General features: G+C 44.0%; 2 protein-coding genes across 33 annotated transcripts in view; both read left to right on the top strand.

Moving 5' to 3' along the window:
* LOC123043519 (probable potassium transporter 14) overlaps positions 1-2,123 on the top strand; it is a 9,365-nt gene extending 7,242 nt beyond the window's left edge. For 20 of the 32 annotated variants that reach the window (XR_006419265.1, XR_006419249.1, XR_006419250.1 and 17 more), the window contains 2 exons: positions 388-452; positions 533-2,123. Coding sequence is in view for 4 of the 32 variants with exons in the window: in XM_044465997.1 (XP_044321932.1) it covers positions 388-425 (38 nt within the window). In the remaining 28 variants the exon portion in view is untranslated. The remainder of the gene's footprint in view (positions 1-387; positions 453-532) is intronic. The other 12 variants (XR_006419261.1, XR_006419258.1, XR_006419253.1 and 9 more) reach the window with 6 other exon arrangements.
* A 4,560-nt stretch (positions 2,124-6,683) lies between these two features.
* Positions 6,684-10,542, top strand: LOC123043518 (26S proteasome regulatory subunit 6B homolog; the record flags this gene model as incomplete). The annotated part of the gene is given in 6 exon segments (XM_044465994.1): positions 6,684-7,079; positions 8,041-8,271; positions 8,808-8,966; positions 9,264-9,416; positions 9,826-9,909; positions 10,206-10,542. Coding segments are annotated over 6 exon segments (1,158 nt in total), but the record flags the coding sequence as incomplete, so codon positions are not given.
* Between the last annotated feature and the right edge of the window lie 1,755 nt (positions 10,543-12,297).

The following is a 12,297-nucleotide window of genomic DNA, read 5'->3' as shown; positions in this document are numbered from 1 at the left end:
AGCAAATGACGCTCAGGTGATTTTGGATTTACTATCCATTTAACAATCAGTACTATGGTTTCTGCGTTAGTAAAGTATGTAAAGAGAGGGTAATCTTGAACCCAAATTAATGCAAATTCTGTAAGAGGATATTACTGGAAATAATCATCACCTAGAAAAATGTAAGAATCATCTCTAATGTTGTGTTGCTGAGACCCTACAAATAGTGTGGACTTTATAGACATCTCATCACCCAATGTACAATATGAACGATATTAGCCTTTGCAATACATAATATATGTCATTCTACATTTACTTACCTTAGGTTAGAAGTAAATAGATCTTGAGCATTGAGTACATTGTTAAAAGTTTGTAGCATAGATATTTACAAGGTTGGTTTTTCTGCAGGATCCGAGGTAATGTTTGCTGATTTGCTACTCTGTTAGATCAGTTCAACTAGTCTATCAGTTCAGGTAGTCTTTTGTACTGTTGAGGGCTCCATCTTGCACTTCCAACACCTAGTTGAGAACTTACTATTGCCCATATGTTGCAGCTTAACTTTGCATGTCTTGTTCTTCCATGCCTTCTACTGGGTTACCCAGGGCAACCTGCAGTTTTTGTGAAGAACTTGACTGAAAATGAGAAGGTCTTCTGTCTATCCTGAGTACTATTTCAAATCTTATATGTTTATTGCCATGCAATGTTTTCACACATTATGAAATAATTTTTAATATTATAGTGCACTAAGCTTCTTTTTACTATGTCTAACGATTTATGCAACAAACTTGTAATAATTTACTCCATCCATGCGGATTTTACCGTGTTTCTCAGGATATACATAGTGTTGAAATTGCTACAAGTGGATCTGTTCAGTATGTGCCTATATCATATAAATTGAATTCGGTTGTTGAGAACAGTTGTCGGTTCAATATTTCTTTGTGCTAGGTTGCCTTCTCCATCTTTTTTTTTTGAGAGTACAGTTGCCTTCTCCATCTTGATGGACTTGCATGGTACTGTTTAGTCTCCTTACAACCGCTGATCCCACTATTTGACTTGGATCTGGAAACATACATAATATTTGAACATATGTTATTTTGAATGAAAAGCAATGTCCTAAGTCATCCAATCACTGATTTGTTATATATATGATTCCTCTCTTTCATTCGAATTATCACCACTACCGCCACATGATCTTTCTAATGCCCAGTATTTACTACAAGCATAGCTGAACTTGGGGTCATGACGATCACTACAATATTGGTGACCATCATAATGCTTCTGCTATGGCAGGCCAACATCATTGTCGTTATATACTTTCTCACCCCCTGTGCCTGGAGCAAATTTTCTTTTCTTCAGGTTTGGGGAGTGTACCAGATGGTAGTTGGGTTCTTTTGGTATTCGCGGCTGTACTGTATTTGACAATGTACCTGAGGAAATATGAGATCAAGTTGAAGTACGGAACTGAGGTTAAGCAAAAGCTTTTGGTGGATTTAATGATCTTTGGTCTTTTCCTGACCATAATGCCTGCCATTTATTCGATGATCTTTTTTGTCTGCATCAAGTGGGTCTCTGTTCCTGTTGTTCCTCAGAATGAAAGGTTTCTGTTTCGCCGGTCTGCCCCCAAAGAACTACCACATGTTTAGCTGCATTGCTTGGTACAAGCATAGAAAAGGCTGTTTTGGAAACAGAATAAAAGTACATTTCCTCTGAAAATGATGTATACTGATCACGCTGGATTGAAACCTGAATGCATCTATTCATGTTTGGTACCGTTACTGCTACAACAATCTGTTTTTCATGTAATGCCTGATTTACATATGGAATATACTAGTGTTAGTATCTCTGACAGCTTTGTTTGTGAACATGTAGGCTGGGCAGGCGGTCAACTGGAGACGACATGGGGCATGGCTCTTTGCGTGGAGCTCTTTCACTTGAGTCCAGAGATCTTTTTCTACTACTATTGTACTTGAGTCCTTTCGGAATTACTTGTCACAAAAGTGGATAAAAATGGATGTATCTACAATTAAAATACATTTAGATACATTCATTTCTAGGACGAGTAATTCCGAACGGAGGGAGTACTTGAGTCCTCTTTGGACACTATCAAGAAAACCATTCGATTAGATGCGGATGTGTTTTGTTAACTAATGATACTAGTGAAGTTTTCTGAACAAGAATACAAGATAGAGCCCTTGGTCTTAATTCTGCCAACCTTTTCTTCTATACCTTTGAAGTTCATTATATTTTTTCCATGTTCAATTCTTTGCAGTTTGGCTTGTCATGTTTAAAATTTTAACTTTATAACACAATGGATGTTGCCCTGCCTGTGAAACTACGATTATACTTGTATGGCTACACATGGTGCCTATTTTATTTTATGACATCTGTTGCTATCAAGCTCTTAGATACGATACTGCAATAATCTCAATTAGTTTAGCACAGTTAGACATTCGATGTTTGGCAAGCTGCTTTTCTTCTCTTCTTAAACAAGAAGTATATACTAGGGCGTTGCAAAAAAAGAAACAAAAGCACATTCATTGGATAACAAAATGTACAGAGGTTAAGTCTTACTCCCTCCGTTCCAAAATAGATGAACCAACTTTGTACTAGAGTTAGTACAAAATTGGTTCATCTATTTTGGAACGGAGGGAGTATTTACCAAGCAGAGGAGTGTTTTTCGCACCATGTATATAGCCCTTTAAAAAAGCACAGAGTATGAGAGTAGCTCGAGTCAACAATTGCAAATGCCTTTTTTCATTTTTAGAAAAGTCACCCAAAGGCCATCTTAGAACTGGATATTATCAAGAAAACAACAAAAGAAATACAATGGAAAGACACCCAAAGGCCATCTTACTTTTGATTGTACACCGTTCGCTATGGGCCATTTCTCATTGCTAGATCGGACGTCATCGAGCTAGAGAAAGGTTGAAAAAATCTCATTCCAACGGGTTGGGCTCCTCTACAGTAATGTTATTACTGTACGCATGCTGTTGCTCTCACAATCCACCGTTGGTTTCAATCCAAAGGCTCTCTTTCATCTGCCTTAATTATGTTATTAATCAAAAACAAAAATTGTAACGACGCCGGAAGAACGGCAGTCCTTCGGCTGGTCGCGCCGGCCAGCTTAGCTGTCAGCGTGCATGTGAAACGGAAACGCACGGCGGCGCCGGCACCGCCGCGGCCGGAGGCAAGGAGCTCGCCGGCCTTGTAAATGGCCTGCATGAATGGAGCATAAGTTTCTCAAGGAAACCATCTTGAGTTCTTGTAGCCCTACGATTGTTGTCTGGGGCTACCATGGAGAAGAAAGCTAGCTGGTTAACAAGTGGAGGATGAATACATGTCTCGATGCAAGAATTACTTGGTCGATGCATGAATTACTTGGCATTGATCTAACAAATGCTGCAGGTATGATGACGGTATCTTGTTTCGGTAGCAGCGCGCCGCGTTGTTTGCAGGTTCGCAAGCTCTGGACATACGACGGTACCGGCGCCGTGTGCCCCGATTTCATCGAACTGGCCGGCGCAGGGAGCTTATGACCGCCGTCGCGTCTCTAGTCCAGGGTGGTGTTTTTTGCGATTTAATAAGAGAATTAAGTGAAAGAAAGGAGATCCATTATATTAGAGTGGACGGGTGATATTAGAGCCTACAGCACTCATACAGTAACAACTGAATTGTAGAGGAGCCGACCGCTAGGGAAACCAAAAAAAAAAGCACAAGGGAACATGAACTTATTCCCCTGAAAAAAAGGAAACATGAACTTATTCAATCTAAGAAAAAACGAAAGTAATGGGTCCCCACTCCTCTTGATACCATGAACCACCAGACAACATAGAGGAGTGGGTCGTGGCGGCAGCATGAAGAAGACTTTGGTGACGACTAAGAGCATCTCCAGCCACGCCGCCAACAAAGCCCCCCAGGCGATTTTTCGGTCGCCGGCGCCAAAAAATCGGCCCCGTCGCGCCCCCAGGGGCCCATTTTTCGCCGGCTCGGGCCGAAATTGGCGCCGGCGGAGCCAACCCGAACCTGGCGCGCTGGGGGCGCTCGGGGGCGCCGGTCGAATCGTTTTTGGCGCGAAAGCGCCGTGGGCCAGCCGCGTCAGCGACACCGCCCGCCTCGTCTTCTCCCGACGCCTCAGTTTCCCGCGGGGAATCAATGGCAAGGCTGCCGCCGGTCAGCTTTACCATTGATTCCTCACAGGCGGCGTGTCACGGGACGGCGCGCCGACGCCTCCCCTCCCTCGGACGCGTACACACGGACGCGGCGCGGCTATATATGGCCTCGCTCGCCTGTGATGAGTGCCACCTCTCCACCTCTCCCGAGCGCCGCCGCCGAGCTCTTCTCTCCCCGCCGATCTCTTCTCCTCGGCCACTCCATCTCCCCGATGGCCGAGCGTTTCCCCGGAGACGCGGCGGCGGCCAACGGCTTCGGCCGCCGTTCGCTCCACGAACAGGAGTCCTGGCTCTTGTTCCAGGCGAACATCCCGGCGCCGCCGGACATGCGCGCCGGGCCGACGGGTTGGAGGCTCAGCAATGGGAGAGTGCCCATTCCCCCGTTGCCCGACACCGTCGCCAAGCCATCCTACTTCGCCGACGAGGTCGAGATCGCGCGCGCCTCCCTCACCGACGCTAAGCTCTCCCTGCCCCAGTACGCCGCCGACAACCACGCGGCATGGGCGGCGTACTTCGAGCGCCGCCAGCAGCAGCGGCTGGCGTCCACCAACGGGGCGCCGGTGGTCGGCGGCATCAAGAACAGCGAGGGGCGCCACTTATGGTGGGGCGTCCCCGGCCGCACGCTTGAGGGTGTGCTGACGCACCTCGAGGGCGGCAACAACCCACCGTTGGCGTACCCCCCGGCTGCCCCGGCGCACCGCCAACGCGACGGGCAGTGGGCGCCAAGGAGGTTCGGCTCCTCCTCCTCTTCTTCCTCGTCGCGCTCTTCCTTCCAATCCTCCGGCACTCCGACGCTGCTCGGCGTCAAGGCCGAGCCCGCGACGGAGACGCCGCTCGGCCGGTGCACTCGCAGCGCCGGCATCGTCATCAGCGAGGGCGGCTAGCGCGCGTCCTCGTCGGCTCCTCCCCCGCGCTTCGTCAAGCCGAAGACGGAGCCGGGTCTCGCGCCGGTGAAGACGGAGCCGGGGCTGGCGCCGGTGAAGACGGAGCCGGGGCCGGCACCGGTGAAGGCGGAGCACGGCGAGGTCGAGCTCGACGACGACGCGGCCCTCGAATGGGCACGCCAGGACTCCCTGAAGATGGCGAGGGAGCGCCAGTGCGCCGCCCTGCGGCGCTTCGCGCAGCGCCGCCGATGCTGCGACGAAGGAGGAGTCGTCATCATCGACGACAGCGACGACGACGACGACGCGCCGCCGCCGCCGCCACCAGCCGAGGAGGGGTCCAGCAGGGGCGTCCGAGTCAAGGAGGAGAAGGCCGACGACAGCGACTTCTCGGCCTTCAACAAGTTTTTTTTGATTAGTTTTTACATGTAATGACGACTACTCGACTTAAATCGGCGAATATAAGCCCAAGTTTGCCGAAATTTGACGTGTTTTAGCCGAAATTTGCTACATGGTTTTTTTCCGCGCCTGGGGCCGGCCCTGGCGGCGGCGGCTGGGGGCCAACTCGCCCCAGGCCCATTTTTTGCGCCGGGTCACCCCCAGGCGGCGATTTTAGGCGCCTTCTGGGGGGCCAACGGCTGGAGATGCTCTAAACTTAGGAAAATGGAGAGGTAGAACGGCTTTAATAATGAGATGATGGTGTAACAACGGGGATTTGGTCATCACATTGGTCCGTTTGCCTCTTTTCAAACATATAAACAGACCTTAACTCGTTTGGTTAATACGACTTGGGCAAGCAACTTTAAGTTCTACTCATGCATTTCCCATCATAACTGACACAAAGGTCTCTCTAACTATTGCCTGGTCCCTCACCCCCCCCCCCCTCCAACGGTTGGCCGGTAGTCGGGACTCACCCCTTTCGTTTTCTTAGTTCTATAGTAGGTCCTTATTTTTCTTAATTTTTGGTTCTCAGACGGCATCTGTGAGATGGTACTGGTGATGACGCATCAACCTAAACAAAGAGACTGTGAGGGTATGCATAATCAAACGAAGAACACAAATATTATGGTTCCAGGTTTGCTAAATCTCGGTCGACTGAGACTTGACGTATATTTGTGAGGTCTAACATGAAGATCTGTGTAAAAAGATACATTATTTCTTTTTTTCTATATGTTCTGTCACTTGACTGAGACTTATATTTTGTTGAGTGAGATCTAGCCACACCTTTATGGTTTTCGATTTTTTTTAATTTTCCGATCTTTTTATATCTTGTTGTCTTTCTAATACTGTGTTACTTGATACTATATAATTATTCGATATGAAGAACCTGTAGGTGTTTATTTAAAAAAAAATTAGGAGAGTCGAGTATTCTTGGAGATCGAATCCGTGTAAGTTTGGGGCATAGGCAAACAGTGGCTATTACTACGACTGCCTTTCCCTTCTTCCAAGCAAACCGCTCTTCGCGTCTCAGGTTCCTCCGCACACCGCTCCGCCACAGTCGACGGATCGGAACCGCAGACCCGCCCCCGCCACCAAACCCTAGCCCGCCGCCCCGCCGCCCGCGATGTCGGCCGCGGCCGTCGCGCCGAGCCCTGCGGCGCCGCTCCCGTCGGCGCCCCCGCCGTCCTACCCCGCGGCGCCCCCCGCCCCCTCCGCCGAGGACGACGACGACCTCTACGGCCGCCTCAAGTCCCTCCAGCGCCACATGGAGTTCGTCGAGATCCAGGAGGAGTACGTCAAGGACGAGCAGAAGAACCTGAAGCGCGAGCTGCTGCGCGCGCAGGAGGAGGTCAAGCGGATCCAGTCCGTGCCGCTCGTCATCGGCCAGTTCATGGAGATGGTCGACGGCAACAACGGCATCGTCGGCTCCACCACCGGCAGCAACTACTACGTGCGCATCCTCAGCACCATCAACCGCGAGCTGCTCAAGCCCTCCGCCTCCGTCGCCCTGCACCGCCACTCCAACGCCCTCGTCGACGTGCTGCCCCCCGAGGCCGACTCCAGCATCTCGCTCCTCGCCTCGTCGGAGAAGCCCAACGTCCTGTACTCGGTATGGGTTCCTCAGATCCGTGTGCGCCCTAGCTCAATTTTATGTTTATTAGGATTGTTGCCTTCGATTTGCCAACCCTAGATACATTTGGGATCCTGAATTTCTTGACCACTTTAGGATTCACACTAGCTGGCCTCTGTAACATGTATGTTATCTGCTTCAATTCTCAGTTATTTGGCCATAATAATTATAGTAGTAGCAGTAGAGTCATAGTTTAATGGTTGATAATTGTTCAATGGACAGAAGATATTGGCAGATAGATTGGTGGAATGTTGGATTTGCCTGTGGCCTGTGTTCAATTTGTGCATACTTCATGTAGATTATGGCATCCTTTTAGTAGATATGAACTGGTTGCGCTATAGTAGTAGATATTGGCGATGTTTGCGAAGGAATTGCTTTGCTGGAAATTCAAGTGTGCTTCAGTTGTTTCAGCAGTTATGTATGTATATAATCTCTGCAGCTTTTATGCTGGTAGTAGAAGTGCCGCATTTCTGATAAACAAGAAAAGATTGCTATGTGTTGACTTGCTTCCACATTTTTTCTTGTTTGCTACTCTTTAAAATGCTGGGATCAGTTCTGGAGACTGACCGGCAATTTTAGTACTGCCGGTGCATTTCCTTTTAGTAGGTTATAAAATAAAACTACTCTAGCCAACATAATAGACGATCTCAAATTACCATACTACTGTAGGAATGGTCTAATAAATCCTTTAAATTTTATGCTATTTGTGGCTTTCTTACTTCAGCATCTGTATGCCCATGCATTGATTTGATCCTGTGTCGTTTTTTCCTATCCTTAAGACCGGCCAAGATTGAACACTTTATTTCCTGAGAATCGTGTGCATAACATGACCATAACTTTTCAATTTATGAAGTCTGTATCTTTGTGAATTATGGAAGTTGTTTCATACAGTGAATTAAAAAGAAGTCAATAACAATATGCTATGTTCTGTTATGTTCAGGACATTGGAGGATGTGATATCCAAAAACAAGAAATTCGGGAGGCAGTTGAGCTACCATTGACACACCATGAATTGTACAAGCAGATTGGTATTGATCCACCAAGAGGGGTGCTGCTCTATGGTCCTCCAGGCACTGGCAAGACCATGCTTGCTAAAGCTGTGGCGCATCACACTACTGCTGCTTTTATCAGAGTGGTTGGTTCAGAGTTTGTGCAGAAGTACTTGGGTGAGGTAAGATGCGGATAGTTGTAACATGCATATATTAAACCTTGTTTCTGCACTCAGTTCTCCTTTCGTTCTTACAAAAAACATTGCATGTGTTAAGCGTTGACCATGTAATAGATGCCTAGTTTGTTAGGTTTTCTTGTTTATGCTCAATATTTCCAGCGCAATTTTTTTGCACGTGTTTGAACTGAAGTGTTCCGGAGAGATCTGTTAACACAAGGTTACAAGAATAAAACTACCTAAGCAGTGCCTGTGAAGTGTGAACATCTGACACAACTTTTTTTTGTTTGTATTCTGTATACATGAATTACATCTTGCATGCAAAAAATATATAGTTACTGTATGCATTACCAACGCAAGTAAACTACTGTTAATATAGCCTATGATTCATGCTGTCAGTGATATTACGTATTGCTTCTTAATGTTTCTGGTAGTGGTTCATACATTACACTTGACACAAGAATTTGCTACCTGAAGCTTTTCTCCGGTTTGCTACCTATCAGTTCTTTTGTTGATGCATTGTATCATTTATCTCACCTTAGGGCCCAAGGATGGTTCGAGATGTATTCCGCTTAGCTAAAGAGAATGCCCCGGCTATAATATTCATTGATGAGGTTGATGCTATAGCCACTGCTCGATTCGATGCTCAGACCGGGGCTGACCGAGAAGTTCAGCGTATTCTGATGGAGCTACTGAATCAGGTAAAGTTTCTAGCTGTACTTGGTTTGCTGGAATTCAGGTTGTTTGCCACTAATCCTAGAATATCATGCATTTCGGACATGCATATAGATGTAAATGAAAAAAGAAAAACACTTAGATTGTAAAGCCCAGTTGTTTAGTTCTGATTTTACAAAATGTGTGCCCACCCTTAGGAATAATATCTGTGACTTTTTTAGGATAGGAAGTAACTTCTGGAAAAGGCTATTGTTAAGACTATTACATGCAACTTTCTCATGCCTTGAGGGGTTTGAGTATCTCATTGTGAACTTTGTATGCAGATGGATGGATTTGATCAAACAGTGAATGTGAAGGTTATAATGGCAACCAATCGGGCAGATACTCTAGATCCTGCTCTGTTGCGTCCAGGAAGACTGGACAGGAAAATCGAGTTCCCCCTGCCGGACCGGAGGCAGAAGAGGCTTGTTTTCCAAGTAAGTTTCTTTGTAAATACTTTACATGGTATGCTTTTCAAAATATTACTGATACTTGTTTGGAAAGTCTTCTCTATATTACATAGTAATTTCAGTGTAGTAGATTGTATTGATGCCTTGATGGTCTTGTATTCATAGTTCTTGCACTTGCAGTCATTTTCTTTAGAGCAGTAGATGGCTCTCAAACATTTTTCTTTTTTTAAAAGAAAGTGGTGAACAAGGCACATCTTTTGGTTGCAAGGATAATTTTTGGTACCTAAATTGACCTAGAGCTCCAACTAGTACCTAATTAGTTATAAGCTTGCATCTAAGACCAAAATTTAACTACTGAAAATCTTAGTTTCTTGAACCTCTTCTTGGATTATATTTCGTTTGCATCTGATATTTATGATGGCCTCCTTTGTTTCAGGTTTGTACTGCTAAGATGAACTTGAGTGACGAGGTTGATTTGGAAGATTATGTCTCCAGACCTGATAAAATCAGTGCTGCTGATGTGAGTGCCTTCTCACTATGTTGAACAGTCTCTTCACTTGTACTACTGCAACACAGGAAATTCATTGCCTCAGATCAATTACGCCATGATAATTGATAACAATTCTGCAAATCCTTTACTCTAAAGTTCATCATAGTTAATGTACATTCTGCCCACCTTACATTCGTTTCATATTGACACTTGTAATAGCAGTAGCATCACCTTATTATGACATGTCATGTAGTACATCTATATTATAAATTATGCACCCTTTTCCTCCTTCCTTTTTTGATGTTCATTGTGTCATTCTTTTTCAGATCACTGCTATTTGCCAGGAAGCTGGCATGCATGCTGTCCGCAAAAATCGGTATGTTATCCTCCCCAAGGACTTCGAGAAGGGTTACCGAACCAACGTCAAGAAGCCTGAGTCAGACTTTGACTTCTACAAATGAGGCAGCAAACTTTTAAAGAGGATGCTTTATTTCCTACAGGCGACATGATTAACACTCTAGATGAATTTGTGGATAGTCGCCTGATACTAATATCGTTGTATCCCCGTGCTCGTGTAGTTTGCACGTTCAGTCTCACCAGTGTTGTTAAGCTACTTGTCTGTACAATTCCTTCCTAAAGTTTCGCTTGACCATTTTGCGCTTTTGGAGGCTGTGATTTGTCTTCCAAAGGAGAATCGAGTACCCCCTTTTCGTTCTTAAAGTTTAAAGTGCATTAATCTTTTTGATTGAATTTCAAACTTTCCCATATTTGATGAACTTTATATTAAATAATAAATATTAACATTTAATATACCAAGTTATTTATTGTGAAATGTATTTTTATATTTATTTATTTGATACTGGAGATGTTGATATTTCTGTATGCCAATATATATAAAGAGCACAACTAGATCTGATTTGAGCCGTCTAAAATAAAGATGATGTTTTTTTACAAAAAAAATTCCAAAAACGAATAAGCGTTTCAGCTCTTGGTCTATCCCACATGGCGATGGTGGTGTGTTCTCCCATCGGAGGCTTATTTGTAAGTCAGATTCCCTGTAAGGCGTCGCAGTCCACAATTATTTTGACTTCAATTTGGCACCAATTTTTTTTTAATATTTCCATTGTCACAAACTCCAAGTTCGCACCAAATATATACATAGTATTATATATTTAAGGCCCTGCATTACACAAGGAAATAACTAAAACATCTATAAATCCACATTTTTATTCTACGGGAAAAAAGCCACAAAACCTATCTTCAAAATTTTGAAGCGGCCATATGATTTCAAATTTGACTTCAGAAAATTGTGCAATCCAGAGCAGTTTCACTATATGGTTGCATATTGAGGTATACCACCTTCCTCAAATGTCCTCTCAGTTGTGTGCATCTCAACATTTCTTCATATTTTTTTGAGGTTGTAGCAGGTATTTTTTTAGGGGTCTTCAGCATATCTTTTCTACAAGTGTGACGTGGGCTGGGCTTTAGGTGATGCAAGCATGGAACAAAGATCTCATTTATCCGTGGCAGTGGGATTACAGGCGCTAGGGCTTTCCCCTTTCAAGAACTGTTGGAGAAGTGGCGTCTACAACGACCAGCAGCAGGCCGCAGCCAATTAAACATCGCTCCCTCTGGATTCGCTTTCGCTCGCTTGCTGAAAAAAAATCGTTCGCTCCATCAACTCGCCTCGCTAGTATTTTGTTTTCCGGCAGTTATGTGCTATTGGTTCAGGAAAAAGACCATCCTCCGTTTTTTATATTTTGAATATGCTCGTGAAATAAAAACACTCATACAAAATATTCGTGGGTTAAAAAACTTCATAAAATTGGGAAAAAAGTACACAAATAAAAAATTCTGAAATAGGTTCATCAATTTTGAAAAAAAATCATTGATTTTAAAATAAACATCATCGAGTTTGAAAAAGTTCATTGATTTTGAGAAAAAGATCAGTGATTTTAAAAAATCATCGAATTTAAAAACAAAATACTCAATTTTGGAAAAAGTTCGTCGATTTTGCAAAAAAGTTCATCGATATTGATCTTTTTCATCAATTTTGTGAAAAAGTTCACGAATTTGAAGAAGTTCATCGATTTTTTCAAAAAAGTTCACAAATCTGAAAAGAAGTTCATGAATTTTGAAAATAGTTCATCGGATTTGAAATAAAAGTTCATCAAACTTGAATAAAAAGTTCATCGGATTGGAAAAAAGTTCATCGATTAGACTTGAAAAAATGTCATCGAACTGAAAAAAGTTCATCAGATTTGATAAAAAGGTCATTGATTTTTTTTAAAAGTTCGCCTATATATATCTAAAAAGTTCATTTATTTTGAAAAAAGTTAATCAACTTTGAAAAAAGTTCATAAAATTGAAAACAGTTCATAACTTTTGGAAAAAATCATTGATTTGGAAAAAGTTCAC

This window comes from Triticum aestivum, chromosome 2B (assembly GCF_018294505.1).
Source record: "Triticum aestivum cultivar Chinese Spring chromosome 2B, IWGSC CS RefSeq v2.1, whole genome shotgun sequence".
NCBI lineage: Eukaryota > Viridiplantae > Streptophyta > Magnoliopsida > Poales > Poaceae > Triticum > Triticum aestivum.
The sequence above is the reverse complement of the archived record's forward strand: the minus strand, read 5'-3'. Positions and strand labels throughout refer to the sequence as shown.